This window comes from Sorex fumeus, unplaced genomic scaffold (genome assembly GCF_029834395.1).
Source record: "Sorex fumeus unplaced genomic scaffold, SorFum_2.1 ptg000044l, whole genome shotgun sequence".
In the NCBI taxonomy this organism is placed as follows: Eukaryota; Metazoa; Chordata; class Mammalia; order Eulipotyphla; family Soricidae; genus Sorex; species Sorex fumeus.
Genome location: NW_026606101.1, coordinates 44,054,656 through 44,075,386, shown reverse-complemented (window position 1 = coordinate 44,075,386; position 20,731 = coordinate 44,054,656). Strand labels below are relative to the sequence as shown.

General features: G+C 44.9%; 1 protein-coding gene across 4 annotated transcripts in view; it reads right to left on the bottom strand.

Annotated features, from left to right (window-relative positions):
• Positions 1–13,330: 13,330 nt before the first annotated feature.
• Positions 13,331–20,731, bottom strand: part of PIGG (phosphatidylinositol glycan anchor biosynthesis class G) — a 29,978-nt gene continuing 22,577 nt past the window's right edge. The window contains exons 10-13 of one of the 4 annotated variants that reach the window (XM_056121741.1): positions 19,432–19,623; positions 15,730–16,039; positions 14,716–14,879; positions 13,331–13,695 (exon numbers count right to left, since the gene is read on the bottom strand). In XM_056121741.1, the coding sequence (XP_055977716.1) occupies positions 13,482–13,695; positions 14,716–14,879; positions 15,730–16,039; positions 19,432–19,623 (880 nt within the window). In that variant the 3' untranslated portion in view covers positions 13,331–13,481. Of the gene's footprint in view, positions 13,696–14,715; positions 14,880–15,729; positions 16,040–19,431; positions 19,624–20,228; positions 20,496–20,731 lie in introns of those variants that run through there. The other 3 variants (XM_056121742.1, XR_008793466.1, XR_008793467.1) reach the window with 3 other exon arrangements.

Genomic DNA, 20,731 nt, shown 5'->3' with positions numbered 1-20,731 from the left:
TTCGGTCAAATGTTGAATTTGAACAGTTGTGGCCTGGTGGCTGGTTGACTAAATCCAGCCTCTTTCAGAAGCTGACTTTCTGTGTGTGTAGACTAATGCCGGGTCCCATACCCCTCCCCTCTTTCTTTTCTTTTCTTTACTCGCTCCGAGGTTTCTATCAGCTTAATTTTTGTTAATTCATATAAACAATCCAATCCTATTTTGGAAAATCAGTTTTTTTTTTCTGGCGAAGATTATTTTCCTGTTAAATCATTAATTTGGTAATTCTGAATGCTATAGCATCTCATCTAAAATATACTCCTTAAATAGCCTTACATGATGTGGAGGTCATACTTCTAAACTTCTTGGACACACGTGTGCTGGCTGTGGGCCACTGGGAGAGATGATCCAACTCCTGGAGAAGTGAACTGCAGACTCTGAATGTGCTTAGAGCAGAACCACACCTGCTCCCAAGGTGTGACTTGGACTGGGATGACTAGCACGAGAGGTTCCACAAGAGCCACTAGAAAGTCCCTTATCCCTCAGCAAGTGAGGGAGCAGCTCCCAGTAGGTGGAAATGCAGCCAGGGACAGGGCAAGCAACATGGGGATGGGAGCTCTCTGTCCTCAGGTGCTTGCTTAGGGTTCTTCTATAGCCTTGGTGACCAAAGCCCCACCCTTTAGAACCAGGCCAGGCTACAGGAGAAGCTGCCCAAGAGAAGAGGCCGTCTCCAGCCAGAGGGATTCATAACCGGGACACCAAGTCTGCACTGATGCTTAGACTATTACCAAGAAGCTTGGGGAGGCAGTCAAGGAGGCAGTCGGCCAGTGTCACCCCCCCCCCCCCACCCGCCACACTTATTCTGTTGATGCCATTCAAGGACAAAGGATCTCCTGTGGCCAATTCACTAGGCTCTAAGTCACTGGCCTCTCAGAGACTGGTCCATATTAGGCCCCAGGACTCAGTGAGATTGAGTGGTTCCCAAACTTATTTGGCCAACCAGCCCTTTTTCAAGGAAAAAAAAATCAGCAGACTTGCTCATTGAATCCATGTTCCCCCTTGAACATGTATTTCCTCTCTTTCTCTCTTCTCCCATCTTTCTAAGCACCTTTCATTCAATAAACACTACCTTGCTTCACTTAAAAAAACCCACAAAAAACCCCACTCGTAACCTCCCTGAATATCCATTTTCTTTAAGTGAACAGATAGTACCCCCCACCCCACATTTCTCCAGAGGATACAGATGCTCCCCCCAGATCTACAGTTCCAGTGGGGAGTACTGGCACCCACTTAGAGAGACACTGATTTATCCCTGCTAGTCTCTCTCCTCTCCTGCCCCCATACCACTAGGGCACAAGCCACAAAACTAGGCAAAATATGTGATACATGTAGCAAACACAGCTTTTTAGACAATTTCTCTGCCTACCATAGTCAAATCAAAAAAGTGGTTCCATGTGTTCCCCATTCCCCAAGTCCATCTCTTTGCTGGGAGAGTAGAGACCTTCCACACAATGTTGAGACCAGGTGAGACCACCCAGAGCTACACATAGGCTGATGTGTGCTAGGGCTGAGCACAGAACTGCTTCTATAGAGAGGAGACTGTCTGCTGAGAACAAACATGTTCACAGCATTGATACAAGCCCGTCTCGTGAAGGAGCTCACAGGATACCATTTGTGTGTAGCTTGTGTCATACATGCTCTATCAGTACTTCAAAATTCGTTGCCAGAATCAGTGCCCCTCTAAAGTTTCAGACTTTCCTGGATAGAGAACAGAAGGCAGAAGGCAAGCAGAAAGAAGCGCTCACTCTAGTCATAAGGGTGGAGGAGGGGCAGGAAGCAGGGAAGCATCTGGGTCTTGCCCCTGACCCAGTGGACACAAGCTCAGATTCTTTCAACCAAATGCCAGTTTGGTGAGGTTTTTGAGTGCTTGGGATTGGAGGGATAGCTCATTCTTTGTGTGGAGGAGCCCCAGGTTCAATCCCAAAGCACTGGTGGGAGTAAACCCCAAGCACTGAGCCAGAGTGTGGCCCTAAAACCAAGACAAAAAAAGCGAGTGTTCCTAACCCGAGGAATATTGTTAACGTTGCTTTAGAGATTTATTTAATATGTGGGGCACCAAGATTTTACTTTCTAAAGCTTACTAGAGAGAATGAAATGATTTTTTATTCCCGATATCCCTAAATTAATTGTTCCAGAATCACAAAGCTGCCTCTTAACTAGATGACTTCCTGCTGACCTTCCAGCTCCAGTCATACAATCCTGGAGGACAAATAGTTCATAGTAGCACTTTGTGGAAGCTTAAGCTTTACGTTTTAAGCTTAGCCTGAACAGATTGATTCTTCATGCTTCTAGAAAAATAACATCAGCTTTTGTACTTTTTTATTTTTTGGGAGGGGGTGTGGGGCACAGCTGGTGGTCCTCAGGGCTTACTCTGTGTTCAGGGATCACTACTGGTGAGCTTGAGGGGCCATATGGGGTTCTGGGGATTGAACTCAGGTTGGCTGTGTTCAAGGCAAGCACCCTACTTGCTGTACTATAGCTCTGACCTCTAAGCTTTTGCACTTTCAATGAGCCTTATTTTTGCTTTTTTCAGACTCATAATGAACTATGTAAGAGTTTATAATGACTTGTTAGAGTCCAGATCAGGATTTATTATGACAAATTATTATGACAAGACATCAAATTAAACACATTCTAGCCTTATGTTCCTTAATTCTGAGTTGTAAGTTATTATTTTACTACTACTGTTATAATCATTATTATTATTTTGGACTGGGGGGGTCACATCTGGTGGTGTTCAGGGGCTACTCCTGACTCTATTTAGTGGTCACTAATGATGGTGCTTGGGGGACCATATGCCATGCCAGGGAACAAACCAGGGTTGGCTGCATGAAGGCAAGTGATCTAACCTCTATACTATCTCTCTAATCCCTGGTTTTTTTTTTTTTTTTTTTTGCCTTTTGGGTCACACCTGGCGACACACAGGGGTTATTCCTGGCTCTGCACTTAGCAGTTACTCCTGTCAGTGCTCAGGGGACCATATGGGATGCTGGGAATCGAACTCGGGTCAACTGCGTGCAAGGAAAACGTCCTACCCACTGTGCTATCACTCCAGCCCCTCTAAGCCGTTTTTTTTTTTTTTTTGCTTTTTGGGTCACACCCGGCAATGCACAGGGGTCACTCCTGGCTCTGCGCTCAGGAATTACCCCTGGCGGTGCTCAGGGGACCATATGGACCATATGGGATGCTGGGAATCGAACCCGGGTCGGCCACGTGCCAGGCAAACACCCTACCCGCTGTGCTATCGCTCCAGCCCCATCTAATCCCTGTTTTAAAGGGAACAATTAAAAGAACACAGGAGAGTATTGTGGCTAAGTGGTAGAGCACTTGCCTTGCTTGTATGAGGCCCTGGGTTTGATACCAGTGCGCAAATTTTAAAAAAAAGTATAAAACATAATATGGTTACCAACCATGCTATGCTTTCTTAGTATTAATGAGCAGGCATCCTCAGGCTTCAGGTATTGGAGATATAAGCTTTTCCTTTGTCAGAAGGAGTGCTCTGCCCAGCAGCCCAAGTCTGATTAACACAGCTGAATGTGACTGAAATTCAGTTAAACAGACATTTAATTTAAACCAAATCAGTCCTGTGGTGTTTGTGGTGCAAGTCAAACTACTGATGATTAAATGATTTTTTAATTTAATCACACCCAGTGTGCTTGGAAGCCACTAGGGGGCCATGTGGTGCTGGGGATGGAAACCTGGGCTTTGTTGAGAGTGAAAACCCATCTCCTGGCCTGTGAGTAGGGGCTTTGTTCTTGATGGTGTAATATCATGGTGTAGGCAGAACCCTCAATAGTGCTTACACACACACACACACACACACACACACACACACACACACACACACACACATTGTGCACACATGTATACACCTATAGCTGTGTGTATATATATGCACTCATCCAAAGTTCATGCTCAAAGCATACAGTCTCCTGAGTGGTGACTGAAGGAGTATCCAGGAATGTGTCTCGGTTGGGGTGACCTGGCTGTGAGCTGCGGCATTGGAGAATGTGTGGGTGGGCTGTTAGTCCGGAGTAAACCAAGCTTCTTCAGAGGCTGGCATACTCTGTCCCATTCAGGGAAGCAGGACGGTGGTGTGGCCCGCAGCTGGATCACACTCCCCCCCCCCCAACACACACACACACACACACACACACACACACACACACACACTGCTGTGACCCAACTGACACTGACCTCTTCTGTTGTCTGTGTGTATTGGCACCTTTGAGCAAGGTTGTGTGTGACCACTCTTTCTCCAGTGCCCTTGAGGTCATCATTACTGAAAAGCACTGTTTTCTCACTAACATGTGAAAGGAAACTAAATGCCAGAAAATGAATTCTTGGCATAGGGATAGTATAAACTGCTTACTTGGTACCTATTTTCCTGTGGCAGAGGAAGTGACTTAATGTCAGCTGCTATTGAATTTGCTTCCTTCTAACATAGTAACTCACAGGAATAAAGTGAGATGGAAATAGTTTTTCTTAGGGAAATGATGTGCTTATCTTGTTCTAGGGTTCTGATAAGTGTTTCCCAGAAAAAAAACTAATGGTTACCTCCAGAGTTATGCTCTCACCCGCTTCTCAAGCTTCATGTTGGGGTGGTTTCCTCTAGAGAAACTCTGGGCTCCAGTCTGCCTGGCACCCTCAAAGTTGTATTTTTTGAATATGAAATCTGACAGTAAGGCTTGAGAGATAGTATAGTGGATGAGGCATTTTCCTTGTTAGTGGCTGACCTGAGTTTGATCCCTGCCATCCTAAATGGTCCCCCGAGCCAGCCAGGAGTAACTCTTGAGTGCAGAACTAGGAGTAAGCCCTGAACATTGCTGGGTATGACCCCAAAACAAAACAAAAAAACCCCAAACCAAAATAGAATGACTGAATGGCCAGTCAAATCTGTGTAAATGCATAAGAAATCCACAAATTAGGCCTTTGCTCTCATATTTCTGTGTATCTCCTGATCCCCACATGATCAGGAGATACACAAAAATACGAGAACAAGTCCCACGTGAGGCAGATCACTTAGAAGATCCAGGATATGACACTGGTATGGGTCAGCTCAGGCCCTGTGCTGTCACACCTCACTTAATTCAGCATGCCTGCTAGGCCACTCACCCCACACCTGCTGTTCCTCCTTCCTACCTTCACCCCACACCTGAGGGCTCACCTCTGTGCCTTGCTCATTTATATAGGCCAAAAATTTTTGTGCTATTTTTTGCCAAACCCATTATTTCCTTTAACACTATTTTCTTTCTTTTTATGGGCATGGGGTGTCACACCTGAAGGAACTTGGGGACTTTCCTGGCTCTGTACAATGGGGTCACTCCTTATGTGGCTCAGGGAAGTGCTGGGAGTCAAACCTGGGCTTCCCACAACCCAAACATACACTCAGCCTATTGGGCAATCCCTCAGCCCCCTCTGCACTACTTCTAAGTTGTCATCTGAAACCTCTCTTCTGGTGTTTTCTGAGAAACTTTTTTTTCCCCTTATTTTGCTTTTTGGGTCACACCTGGTGATGCACAGGGGTTACTCCTGGCTCTGCGCTCAGGAATTACTCCTGGTGGTGCTCAGGGTATCACAGGGGATGCTGGGAATCGAACGTCCTACCCGCTGTTCTATTGCTCCAGCCCCTCTGAGAAACTTTCAAGAGGTTTCCTTTTCTCTATCTTATGGGATAGGGTCAGGCTAGGTCAGGTCCACACAAACCTGTGGACCTGACCTAGCCTGACCCTTCAATCTCTCTGTAACCAGTAAAAGCTGGAACAGACCAAGAGGTTTTTCTTTCTGATGTGGCCCTACAGGTAAACGGATGCGGTGAGAGTGGCTGGTGCTCCTGGACAGCAGAAATTCAGGCATTGTGCACTGGAGCACCAGACCCTGTGTGGGTGATGCAGCCAGAGAGATGATGAGGGTTGGGATATATATGTGGTGGGACTCCACAGGGAACCTAAGTGCACCATTCTATGCACATCACCACCACCTTGGAGATGTGTCTCGAGGGCCATTTGCACCCTGCACTGGGGGTTACGGCCCCCTAAACACTGGAAGCAGTCAGTACCAGCTAGACTGAAGCTGGGAGGACACTTTTTTGTTTTCCTTTTGGGTCACACTCAGCAGTGCCCAGGTGCTCACACTCCTGGCTCTACAATCAGGGATCCCTCTCTGTGGGGCTTGGGGACCACTGGGATGCCAGGAATTGAACCAAAGGCCCATTGCATACAAGGCATTTGCTGTACTATCGCTTCAGAACAAGAGAACACTTCTGTGTCCATGAGCTGTGGTCTAACGTTTGGTACTTCTGTGGCCTGGCAGCCTGTTTTGTTCCAGCCACTAGGTCTGTTCCAACAGGACCAGGGTTCTGTCCCAATGGTATTTAATGGAGTTTCATAGCCCAGGTAAAGGGTGAGTCATGTGACAGTTTCTATCTTCTTCAGACCTATGGGTGGTTACAGCACCCTGAGGGCTGTGAACTGCCTCAAGCAGACATCTTCTTCTCAGGAAGCGGTAGCACACCAGCTCCGTTGGTCTCCACCCCAGAACTCTGTCCTGAGTGCTCTGGATATGCTGTTCATCTCAGTCTTCATTCAGCAGTTCACCAGGCAGGCCAGGTGCTGGAATGGGAGTGGTGCCATGCGCTGTAGTCTGCACTCAAGGGCAACCCAACTCAGGGCATCAGCTGCCTCTTCGAGAAGGGGGCTGGGGGTCGGTGTGCTGTGTTTCCTTTATACTAACTGTTCAGAATTTAAAACTCTGGTTGTGGGCCGGGAAAACAGCTCAAAGGGCTGAACACATAGTTTATGAGTAGGAACCCCAAGATTGATCCCCAGCACCACCTGTGAGCACTGCTGTTATGTGTCTCCCAAACTCAAAACAACAGAATTCTGGAAGTGTTTTTGCTCAAGCCACATCTCATTTTGAACTAAACATACTTCAAACGTTTACTTGTGTGTAGTCTCACATAAAACTGTCACTTTCCCTACCTGTTTCTTTTATCTTGGACGTAAAGTACTGCACTCATCTTCCATGCATGTTCCCATTACTGTCATTCAAACTAACACAATTAAAACACTCCCCTCCCCCACCCCAGTGTTGATCCCCATTTCTGTGATTTTAAGGCATTTACTGTTCCAGGAATCGCTGAGGCTTCCCTGGTCCTTCCCCTGCCACCTCTGGTCACTGGTCACAACTCACCTAAAACGGGATGTTGCTCATTTCCAGAGAGGGTTTGTGTCTGCATCACAGAAGCATGTGCCACACCTGTCATCCAGCAATTTGCCTGGTTTTAAAATTTCACAAACCATGGTCTTCAACTATATTTTATATGAAGCAATGTTTCTTTTACCCTTCAACAAAATTCTGAGACTTAAGTCAAGGTGAATGCCTAGCAAATCTGTCTCATTTATTCTGATATATTGTATTTCATAAACCACTATTAGCACTGCCCCATTGAAGTATTCTTACATGCTTACCACAGTTTTGCTTGTTGTTTCCCAAATCCTCTGCAGGTTTTCTAGTCTAAACATTCTGGTAAAACTCCCCACACATCCTTGAGATGGGGGGTGACAAGCACCCTCTTATTTCTGACTTGAATCAGTAGGTACAATTTTTGCTGTGGATAATAGTGAATCTTTTCCAATACACTAATAAGTTTTGTTTTTAAACTTTAGAGGGGGGCACAGTAGTGATGCTCAGGGGTTACTCCTGGCTCTGCACTCCTGGTGATGCTTAGGGGACCATATGGGGTGCTGGAGATGAAATCTGGGCTGGATGCATTCAAGGCAAACACCTTACTTGTATTATCCCTTTGGCCTGTATAGAAGTTTCTACTTTAGTTTGCCAAGAGTGTTTTTTTGGGGGGGAGGGGATATTTTGGGGTAAACCCTATTGATATATAATTTCACCTATGATTATGATCATTTGTTTTATCTGTATTAATCTGTTAATGTGATAAATTAGTATAGGCTTCTTTTTAATTTTGCAGTGTTGGGGATTGAGTCCTGGGTCCCATCCTGTAAAGTATGTACTCAGCCCTTTAAGCAGTCTACCCTGGTTTTTATGTTTTTTATTTAGTTTTTGTTTTTGGGTCACACCCGGAGTTGCACAGGGGTCACTCTTGGCTCATGCACTCAGGAATTACTCCTGGTGGTGCTCAGGGGACCATATGGGATGCTGGGATTCAAACCTGGGTTGGCTGCGTGCAAGGCAAACACCCTACCTGCTTTGCTATCGTTCCAGCCCCTACCAGTGTTTAGAGTTCTGAAAAGTTTCTGGACTATTCCATAATTGTGGCTACATGTCACTGGACTTTTCTCAGAAACAGAGAATGTTAAAATACTTAAGTATGATGCAATTAAGGAACCTCACATTGTAGCTAACAATAATGTATCACTCTGGCTCAGGAGCTGTTTGTCAAACTCATGTAACAGTAACAGAGGAAACACACTGTCTCCCTCTAAATCATCCTATGCCTTCAATTACTTTAAAAGATAAAGTCTTAAACACAGGACCCAAAAGAAGAGAGAGAGAACAAGGGGGAATGCCCTGCCACAGAGGCAGGGTGGGATGGGGGGGATGGAGGGTGGGATGCTGGGACCTGTGGTGGTAGAGGATGGGTGCTGGTGGAGGGACGGGTACTTGACCAATGTATAACTGAAACCCAAGCACAAAAATTTGTAAGTCTATAACTGTACCTCATGGTGTTTCACTAATAAAAAAAATATCTGGGACAAAAATAAAGCAAATATCAAGAGCACAGCGGGTAGGGCGTTCGCCTTACAAGTGGCCAACATGGCCGACCCGAGTTCGATTCCTCTGCCCCTCTCGGAGAGCCCGGCAAGCTACCGAGAGTATTCGATATGCCAGACACAGTAACAACAAAAGTCTCCAATGGAAGATAGTAAACCAAAAAAAAAAATAGTCTTAATTTTAAAGTGGTGAGCATAATAAGAAATACGGTTACATTAATCCACAGAAGAAAAGAAAAACTGAGCAATGAACAAAAAAACAAACATAAAAGGCTCTAAAAAAAACAAACATAAAAGGCTCTAAAAATAATATTGCCAATATTATACTAACAGTAAATGAAACTATTTTAACTTAGAAGCAGATTATCTACCTGAGCAGGAAAATCAGGACCCAAGTTTGAGCTTACAAGAGTTTTACTTTAAATGCTGACATAGCAAGCTGAAATGGAAAGGATGGAAAAAGATATATGCACAGGCCAAAGTGATAACACAGGTGGCAAAGCACTTGTTCCACACAGCTGAATCTATTTGAATCTCTGGCACCACATCTGGTCTACTGGGCACTGTCAGAGTTAGCCCTGAGCAAGGCATACTTTGCCAGCAGTGCCAGGAGGGACCCCCAAGCACCATGTTGAGGGTAGGTCCTAAGCACCACTGGGTTAGGCCCCACCACAAACAAGAAAGTTGAAGTGATAGTCTCACCAGGGGAAACAGATTTTTTTGTTATTGTTTTTGGATCACATCTAGTGGTGCTCAGGGTGCAGGGGATCAAACCACGGTGAGAAGCATATAAGGCATTTTTGCTGATGTCTGCCTTATATTTTGCATATGAGGCCGACTTTTTAAAAGAAGGTATATATAACTAGAAATAAAGTGACATTTCATACTGACTGAAACAAGGTGAGAGTTGCTCAGAAAGACTGAAACCCCTTCCACGTGTGGTCTGAAGTGCCCCTCTGCCTTCTCACCTGCTGCCCACATCCCCAACACACAGAAAGTGCCATCTCCCTCCAGCCCCCACTGAGCTAATGCTCCAAGCAGCAGGTAGCACCCAGACCATGAGGTTGTCACCAGGTTAGGCTCTGAGCTGAAAGAGTCCCTCAAGGAACATTAGTTTTACTGAAACACCAACCAACTCATTTAAATTTGGGCATGTGGCAGCTATTTCCCAGATTATTTAAGGAAAGACAGTTCAACAGGCTTTGCATGCACTCTCAGCAATGCGTGGGCCCGAGGTTCAGCCACGAGTGACCTCAGTACTAAGCCAGGAACATTCCCGAGCAACCACTGGGTGTGAGCCAAAAACTGAAAATAAAAAGGAAAAAGGGGCCGGAGAGATAGCAGAACGGATAGGGCGTTTGCCTTGCACGCAGGCGACCTGGGTTTGATCCCCGGCATCCCATATGGTGCCCCAAGCACCGCCAGGAGTAATTCCTGAGTGCAGAGCCAGGAATAACCCCTGAGCATCGCTGGGTGTGACCCAAAAAGAAAAAAAAAAGGAAAAGAAAAAGGAAAAAACATAGTATTTGCTCTCCATCATAAATATTTAAGTTAAAGAGTCTAGAAAAACTTGCTGGGGCTGGAGCAATAGCATAGCTGGTAGGGCGTTTGCCTTGCATGCTGCTGACCTGGGTTCAATTCCCAACATCCCATATGGTCCTCTGAGCACCGCCAGGAGTAATTCCTGAGTGTAGAGCCAGGAGTAACCCCTGTGCATCATCAGGTGTGACCCAAAAGAAAAACTTGCTGGCCTCTGTGAGCTTCCAGTATCTAAAGAAATCTTCTGACTTGACACTATAACAAGTGATTTTTGGTATGGAATAATGCACTGTGTCAACATGTAGAAGATCCATGTAATTCACTAAATCATTATTTTCCAAACAAAGCTGCTGTCACAGAATCACACTCAGACAAAGATTCATTCAGTTCGATAGATTTTAATAAATAAAACAAGCTCACTTAGTCTTTACTAAGCTCACTTAGAAAAGATTTCACACTGCAACCAACATTTTTAAAAAAAATAAATTTTTTCGGGGGGCTGATGGTTGGACCATACGCGGCAATACTCAGGGGTTACTTCTGGATCTACATTCAGAAACCACTCCTGGCAGTGCTCTGGACCATCTGGAGTGCCAGGGATCATACCTGGGTTGGCCACTTGCAAGGCAAATGCCTGACCCTCTATACTATCCTTCTAGCCCCTAAAAAAACATTTACTTTGAAAGTTTGTATCTTACAAGAAGCTGCCAATGTGGGAGAGTTCCCATTGTATTCTATCTTACAAAACCCAAATCCAGAGTCCAAAGCAGGAAAATGATGGTGATACAGAGCTGTGAACCTAGCTGCATGCCCTCAGAGGGTAGAATCAGTTTTGACCATAACTTGTTTTCCCTTTTCCCTTAAAACAGTCCTTAAGAAACTTATCACCTGTATAGGAATGTGGCTCAGTGGTAGAGCACTGAAACCTGGCAGGCAAAAAAAAAAAAAAATCAAACAAAAATATCATTTAAAAGTCCTGGAGATGACTCAAAAGGATGGATGCCTGATTTGCATGTGGGAGGCCCAGGTCTGACTCCTGGTGTCACATGGTTCCCTAAGAGCATCCCGAGTGACCTCCCGCCCCCAAAATCTGGGCGACTTCTTCAACAACATATACTTATTTCAACTGCAGAGTCCAACTACCTTCAATTAAGCCAGAATTTAAAATATTTACAAAAAATGTAAAACAATACCAATTTTTTTTTTTATTGGGTCACACCTGGCGATGCTCAGGGGTTACTCCTGGCTCTGCACTCAGGAATTACTCCTGGCAGTGCTCAGGGGACCAAATGGGATGCTGGGATTCGAACCCGGGTCGGTCGCGTGCAAGGCAAACGCCCTTCCCGCTGTGCTATCGTTCCAGCCCCAACAATACCAATCTTAAGGCTAAATGTACTTTATTCTGAAAACTGCCATTTTCTTAAAAATAAGCTATAGAAATATGCAATAGATCTATATATTATTATTTTTGGCAGTGTGATTTTGGGCCATGCCTAGTGTGCTCAGAGTCTAGTCATGCTTCATTGCCCTGAGGACCATGGTACTGCCAGGAATTGAGCCTAGACAAAGCAGGCGCTCCAGCCCTTTAAACTATCTCCCCACCCTGCATCTTCGTTTCTAAATACATTGCTCTTTAAATGTCTTATTTTTGATTCAAATACCATAATCATTGACAGTGCAGCCCACATCAACCACAGCTCCTTGGAATTCCCATTTGATCATAGAAAGGGTTCGAAGGAAGAGGTATTGAGGCTTAGAAGTAAACCCTGGCAGCAGGTGACACTCCCTACTGGGAGGGGCTGGGCTCTCTGAGTGTCACACACACACACACACACACACACACACACACACACACACACACACACCCAAGACAAATCTGGAACCTCTACTCATTTACACTTTTATTTGGGTTCTCTTACATCTTATCTGGAGTAGGTATTTTTTTTTTAACTTTTCTACTGGTGACCCTTTAGTTCCTGAGAAATACAACACAGGTTAGAGCTGCCAGAAGCACCATACAATTGTTACATGGTTAGCATTGAACTTTTGACACTGTATGCTCAGAACCTTCTCTCAATTTGCTTTTGTTTTTAGGTTACATCTGGCTGTGCTCAGAGTTTCCTCCTGTTCTGTGCTCAGGGGTCACTCACACTGATGATGCTCAGAGGACCATATGTGGTGCTGGGGATGAAACCGGGTCAGCTGTGTTGCAAAGCAAGTGTCTTGCCCACTGTACTAGCTCTCTGGCCCATTTTGCTAAATTTTTGGTGACACCCTTCCCTGCCACCCTCCTCCCCATCCTCCAACAATGTTACATAACCATATATGGGGCTTAAGAAGTCAGAATCAGAGAACATTAAAAGCTGTAAAGTTTCTGGAGTTACTGTCAATATGGTGCTATAATTCATATTTATTACTGCTAAACATTCATTTCTGTTTAGCCTTGGCATCTCCCTATGAGTCATATTTAAAATAAGTATTTTTTTTTTGCTTTTTGGGTTACACCTGGCGATGCACTCAGGAATTACCCCTAGCTGTGCTCAGGGGACCTTATGAGATGCTGGGAATCGAACCCGGGTCAGCCACGTGCAAGGCAAATGCCCTACCCACTGTGCTATAGCTCCAGCCCCTAAAATAAGTATTTTAAAGTGATATTTTATTGAATCACATTTAACCTAAATTCAAGTACAACAATAAAAAAAACCCAAGGCTATTCATAAACAGTAAAGTTCATATTTAAAAAAAATGATCTTGCATCGAAAGACTTTTCATTACTTGAATGAATTAGTGAAGAAAATAGTAGACATTAAGAATAGATCTTTTTTCTTTTTGCGGGGCGGGAGGGTCAGGTCATACCCCAAAATGCTCAGAGATCATTCCTGGCAGGGCTTGGGGAACCATATGCGGTCCTGGGCATTGAACACAGATCAGCTACATGCAAGGCAAATGCCCTACTTGCAGAGATAGTACAACAGGTAGGGCAATTGCCTTGCATGCAGCTGATCCGGGTTCAATCCCCAGGACCATATATGGTTTCCCAAATCCTGCCAGGAGTGATCCCTGAGAGAAGATCCAGAAGTAAAACCTGAGTACCACCAGTGGCACAACCCACCACCCCACCTCCCCGCAATCATTTCCCCAGTGTTCCAATAGTTTAGTTTAAGACTTTATGTTGGTCTGATGCACAACTGCAAAGAACACACAGACAGCAGCTGTTATCAGTAGATGCATTCCCTCATAAAGAAGCTTTGGGGAAAACACACTCCATATAAATAAATGGTAACGCAGGGATGTCACTAAAATGATGTATGTGGAAACAGGAAAGGAACAAATCAGTGCGTAGCAGAAGCAAGCATGACTCAGTGCTGAATTGCTGTCAATGAAAAGGAAAACACGTGTTAGTATTTGCCATTTCTGTATCATGGGGGAGCGTGTGTGTGCTCTCTCTCTCTCTCTTCTCTGTCTCTGTCTCTCTCTTGTACTGAGGAGCCAGTGGCAGGTCTATTTTCCTTACTGCTTTTCTACAGTCTCTGAAACATTTTTATTTTGGGTCACACTGGTGATGCTCATGGGTTACTTTTGACTCTGCACTCAAGGAATTACTCCTGGTAGTCCTTGGGGGACCATAAAAGGTGTAGGGGGTGGGGAGGGGATTGAAACCAGGTTGCCATGTACAATCTGAAACATTTTTGAAAAACACATCCTCAGATGTTGCAGTTTATACATTTAGTAAATACCAGGATGGTCTATCATACTAATATGTCAAGTGTATTATAAGTATATACCATGAGTCACAAAGGAGACACATTTCTAACTCTCCTCATCCTTTCTGATGGAGCAGGCAGCTTGTTTATTCTGGCTGTTTGATACACTAGCTCCCAGGTATCAGGAAAACTGAAAAAGCAAGCCTGAAGCAGGGACAACTTGTCCCAAACTATGGCGGTGTCCTCCCTGTGGTGACAGGCAACTGTGTCATGAAGATAGTCTGAGTTTAAGGCAACCACAAGGCTCCGTGACCAACTCTAAGTCACTAAGGTCTGTACCCCCCTCACTTCTACACTCACCCCTCAGGATACTAAAGATCAGGGTTCCAAGTCCCTTCTCTGCCTTTCTCTAACCAACACTGTGCCGAGTCTCTGAGTGGCCTCTTTGGGGTGACTCCATGCCACATATTTCTGCTGCCCTCACTCTATGCAATATCTTCCCCACTGTGTATGATCCCGACTCTGACTCAATCCCCAGCATCACACAAGGTGCCCCGGGTCCTGCCAGAAGTGGTATCTGAGCACAGAGTCAGAAGCAAGTCTTGAGCACTTCTGGGTGTGGTCCCAAAGCACAGGGGAAAAAAAGAGAATCAAGCTTCTATTTTTCTGTTGAAGGAGAGGGGACTCACCTGCTGGTTTCTGAACCCAGGAAGCTCACTAAATGACTGGCCCAGAGCACAGGCCCCGAGTATGTGGCAAATGTTGTCAGGAGCACAGCTGGGATTTCCACATAACTGCCCAGACCCACGAAGCCCACGGAGATGTCCACCGTGGAGATGCTATTGGAGTTCCCCTGGAAGATGGAGAGACGTGTTGACTAGTTCTCATGACAGCCACATGGACCGAAAGGTGTCCCTGTGCCCAGTCTCTGCTATGTCTCCTGCCTCAATCCTGAGCGGTAAGGAGCAACAAACATCTTGTACCTTTGAAGAGACACGAATCTGAGGTCTGCTCCCCTCTCGAGTCTGCTCATGAGCAGCAGTGATTCCAGCGCTGGCCCATGTCTCTCTCCAGACCTCCCAGACTACCCCACAGGTCTCTTCCTTGGAATCCTGCCGCTGTGGCCCTGAGAGGCAGAGCAGCTGCCTGGGGGTGCGGAACTGAAGGTCTGGCTTTTGAGCCATTTTCTTGGTGTCAGTTCTTGTATTCCCACTCAGCGACTTGTGTCTAAAGATGGAGTGATGTCACTGATAGGTGTCTGAGGAGAGATGGCCCCCACTGGGGACCTGACTTCTTAACCACCTGTGTCAGCCACACTGAGCATCCCTGGGTCTCTACCAGGGGAGTTTACCTTGAAGAACTCATTGTATCTGATAAATACGTAATAAGTCAAGCACAATTCACCATGTTATACTCACATGGTTCTAGGAAAAAATATTTTAACTTTCCAATTTATGGCAAAATTTTCTCAAGGAAGAACAAAAGGACAGTCAAACATATAAAAAGTTTACATGCTAGGGCCATCTGTTGGGTCTCCAAAACTTTTTGGAGACATGAGAGATAGCTTAATAGGCTGAGCACATGCTCAATCCTGAGGACCATGCCAGGAGTGGCCCCTGAGCAGAACCACGTTTGGCACAAAGAAACAAACAAAATTAAAAGTGAATAGTTTTCCATCCCCCATTATCAACCTGGAACTTTACCTGGAAGTAGAAGAAGGCTTGGCCGAACCAGTAATGCATGATGGTGACCTCTGCTGCATCATGCGCCAGGGGTTTCCAGATAAAGGTGGTCATGATGGTCTGAATCAAGAGACTGAACACTAGGACAGGAAGGTTATGTGGTCGCAAGAGCAGTGCTGCTAGCAGGGCTAATCCACTATAGATCTCCCATAGACCCACAGTCTTGGCCCTGGTGTCTGCAGCAACCATCTGGAATTTAAGTAAGCTTCTGGTGCCCGTGAATAGAATACCAAGGACAAAGATATAAACAAGACGAGCCTCGATGATTCCCCTGGGGGGGGGAAAAAAAGGAACTTGAGTTTATCAGTCCCAGCCAGAAACATTTAAGTATTGCCTTCCCATTAGAAGTACTTGTCTTGGCTGAGTAAACAAGCCATAAAACCCTTTCCCAGGTAACTGCACCCACATAGGAGTGTCTGCTTCTGCACATCAGCCTCCAGAAGCCCTCAAGATCAATCATCAATCATCACGGTGTGAATGAGCCAGAAAAAACATTTCTTGCTTCTGTGATGAGAGCAAATACACTGCAAGAGGGTCATGTCCAGCTCTGACCAATTTCCCTAAGTCTACTAATGCTGACCAAGCAGGTCAAGGCTGATTTATAAGACCTTGCATAGGTACATACACGCACACCATATGTACACACAGAATCTAGATATCAAGTTAGTTAAGATTTCCAATGACCAACCACAAATTAAGAAAAAATGGAAACTACAATTCAGAAGGCTGCCCTTGAATCCAACAAGGAAAGCTGTGTAGTGTTCAGCACATGAAGCATGTCAGCACTTCATTTACAGTCGTTCATAAAGGATGCAAGTTATAACACTACTAGGAGTTTCACTATAGAAAACACATGTTCCTAGGACATACTTCTAATACATTTCATAAATCACATTCCATTAGCCTAGAAAAGTCAACTCTAAGCAAACAAAAAAAAGATAATATTTTGAAAAACTGAGCTTTCCTTTCTCACCTTTCCTTAAGAAGGGTTACGTATCTTTAGGAAAACGGGCTAGGATACTAGGGCAGGCTGGATGGTGAGCAGGAGGGAATACCTTCACAGCCACCTCCTGTCCTAACCATGTGTCACTCTGCACACTCAGGACCACGGCAGCACCACTCCCTTCCAGTCTGGGTTTCTAAGTGGAGAAGCAGAAGGGACCAAATGGAAAGTTGGGCTTCAAAGTATCGATGGATAGCAGCACTGGGGGACTGTAAGGAGAAAAGCAGCTGTTAGGGCAGTCTAGATTCAGGGAGGATCCAGAATCAGGGAAGAACAGGGTGAGTTGGAAAATATGACAAACTGGGGTGGGGAACAAAAGCATTTTACAAGAAACGTGAACCAAGTTGCACAGGTTAATGGCAGGGCACTGGTCTGTACTTTGGACACTAACAATGTCTGAGTGCTTATAATCACGACAGGTATGCTAAGTGGTTCAAGCCTTGAAGTGAGTGATACTGAAATTAGGTGTATGGATATGGGAGGGAATAAGTGGCTTTTCACCTTTTGTTTTTATTTTGGGGCCATGTCTGGTGATTCTCAGGTTAGTCCTGGTTCCACACTCAGGAATCACTACTAGTAGTTTGGGGGACCATACGGGAAGCAAGGGATTGAACCTGGGTCATCTACCATAGCAAGCGCCCTCCCTCTGTACTACCTACCTCTCTGTCCTCATTTATCACATTTTGGCTCTTCTGTTTAACATCCTCAGATGTGACACTGCCTGTGGTCTTATGCCACAAACATACTCTCCCCACTGAATCTCCTAACCTTGCATGAAACCCTGTCATGCTGTCATCAGTTTGTCCAGGCCCTTGGAATCACCCGGATTTTCCACCACAGTTTCTGCTCTGAGGTAGAACCCCGCTCCCATGTCACTGACAGAGGCCATGACCACAGTGCTCAGCTTTTACTTTGACTAAGTCACCACAAGTAGCATTTGCTTTGCTAAGTCACCACAAGTGGTATTTGCTCTGATTAGAAAAGTAATATAGGGCAAGGTATGTGCCTTGCATGTGTGAAGACAATACCAAATGGTTCCTGAGCAATGCCTGGCACGGCCTTGGAGATTGACTCTTGCTCCTCCACCCCCACTGCCACCAGCACTACCATGGGCCCTGGGAACAGCAAGAACAAAAAAAGAAAAGCAATATGGAGGGGGCCAGAGCGATAGTGTAGTGGGTAGGGCGTTTGCTTTGCACACGGCTGACCCTGGTTCGATCCCCGGCATCCAATATGGCAATATGGTCCCCTGAGCACTACCAGGATTATTTCTGAGTGCAGAGCCAGGAGTAACCCCTGAGTATCACCTGGTGTGACCCAAAAAGTAATACACACGTGCGCGCACGCGCACATACACACAGAAAGAGAGGGAGGAAGGGTAACAACTTGGGGCTGGAGCGATAGCACAGCGGGTAGGGTGTTTGCCTTGCACATGGCCGACCTGGGTTCAATTCCCAGCATCCCATATGGTCCCTTGAGCACCGCCAGAAGTAATTCCTAAGTGCAGAGTCAGGAGTAACCCCTGTGCATTGCCGGGTGTGCACTCCCCTCCCCCCCAAAAAGGGTAACAACTTACCTATGATCCCATGACAAAATATGTTCATGTAAGTTGGTGACATTCTATAGAATTTTTTTTGTTTGTTTTAAATTTTTGTTTTTGATCAACACCCACTAGTACTCAGAATTTACTCTAGGCTTCATGCTTTGGGGTTGCTCTCAGAGGCTGCTCTCAGGGGACCATGCAGTGCTGGGAACATAATCAGTGTTGGCTGCATGCAAGACGTGTGCCTTAACCCCTGTACTATCTCTCTCTAATCTGGTTTTATAGCTTAAAAAAAACTATAAGTATATGTATAAAAACTTATGCATCCTTATAAGTTCAATGAAAACAGAATACCTAACCACCTCTTAATGATCATAAAATGCTAGTAGAGCTTTATTCTAACTCACATATTCATCTCATGGTGACTGGCCACTCTGGCTTTAAAATTAGATTTTCAAAAATCTTTTTTTTTTTTACTATTTGCAGCTGTAAGCAGTACTTCAGATTGCTGCTTGCATCCCACTCTGAAGCCTTATATCTAGCTGTTTTCGAGATGAATTCTGCTGAGAATGCCCAAGTCAGAGAGTTGTACACAAAGTTCATGCCTTACAAAGGGCCTCAGGAACTGCTCTGCCGAACCTACCACAGAACCTTTAAAAACAAATGATGTTGCTATGATGTGGAGAATTAGTATACATGACAAAATCCTTACTCAGCTGGAGTTTTTCTTGAAGCTTCTGGAAATTAGGTGAAAGCTTCACTCTCCTCACATTTTGTTTTCAAGTACTATGAATCATGCATTCATTGTTATTATCAAACCTGGGGCGATCACATGCAAAACATGCATCCAGTCTATTGAGCTATTTCTCCTGGTTCAAGAATCCTCTTATTACAAAAATCACTCTATACTTAGCTGGGTAGGAGATCTCCTACCAAAACATAGAAGGCAATGGAACTGGTTCATTGAAAACTGTTCTCAATTGTCAGGCTCCAGAACTATTAATGGAATAAGTAAACAATGACCAGACCTCAACCCAAGTTCTAGAAGGTGCATGGAACTTTTCAAACCAGAACACTCTAAGAGATCCAAAAGCAGATTCATGTCTGCAGCACTTACTGTGAAAGGGGCTTGTTGTCCTGTTGCCATGGCAACAATACATTTCCTATGGCTGCCCTGTAGCAGTAGACACTCAGCAGGCCCAGGGCCATGGCTACTTTGGAAACTGGGGAGCACTTCCTCTGAACCAATACAAAGATCATGACGAGGGAAAGGGCGGACAGAACGGAGAGTGCAGCTTTATGATCAGAGCTGAAACGAAATGGAAAATGCCGAGCATTAGAAGTTGGCCTACCAAGTGATGTATTGAATCTAAGCCAAGTGGCTTTCTAAGAACTTTAACAGCTGATTCTGAGTACAGCCAGCTCCTTCTAGGCCTGCTTTCCCCGAGTCAGGGCTATACTGTGGATTTGTCCCTTGGCATGGCTCACAAACGCCAGGCCTCATTCCAGCCTCCAACAAAGAAATCAAGATTGCCTGCTGCTCTCAAGATGGAGGAAGGTTCAAACTCTTGGGATTTGAAGAAGGGAGATAAAGAGCAGCAAGTAGCAATTGAACACATTGAAGAAGTACAAAATGAAATAGACAGACTTAATGAACAAGCTAGTGAAGAGATTTTAAAAATAGAACAGAAATATAACAAACTCTACCAACCATTCTTTCAGAAGAGGTCAGAAGTGATTGCCAAAATCCCAAAATTTTGGTTAACAACATTTGTCAACCATCCACAAGTGTCAGCACTGCTTGGGAAGGAGGATGAGGAGGCACTGCACTATCTGACAACAGTTGAGGTGACTGAATTTGAAGATATTAAATCAGGTTACAGAATAGACTTCTATTTTGATGAAAACCCTTACTTCGAAAATCAAGTTCTCTCTAAAGAATTTCATCTGAACGCGAGTGGCAATTCATCTTCAAAGTCCACTGAAATCAAATGGAAATCTGGAAAGGATCTGACGAAACGTTCAACTCAAACGCAGAATAAAGCTGGCAGGAAGAGACAGCATGAGGAACCAGAAGGGTTCTTCACTTGGTTCACTGGCCGTTCAGATGCAGGTTCAGAGGAGCTAGGCGAGGTCATCAGAGATGATATTTGGTCAAATCCATTACAATACTACTTGGTTCTTGACATTAATGGTGAAGGATTGGAATACATAGATAAACAAAGAGATGAGGATGAAGATGAAGATGATGAGTGAAAAGGAGAGAAAGGAGGAAATGACTAATGAAACACTAATGGATTCCATTCTTCCATTTTAAACTTTCTCCAGTTTCTGGGAGTAAGTTAGTCTTTTTTCTTTTCGTCCCCTACCTGCCCCCTTGCCTGTGTACTCAGTTTCTGATGTCTCTCTTTACATTA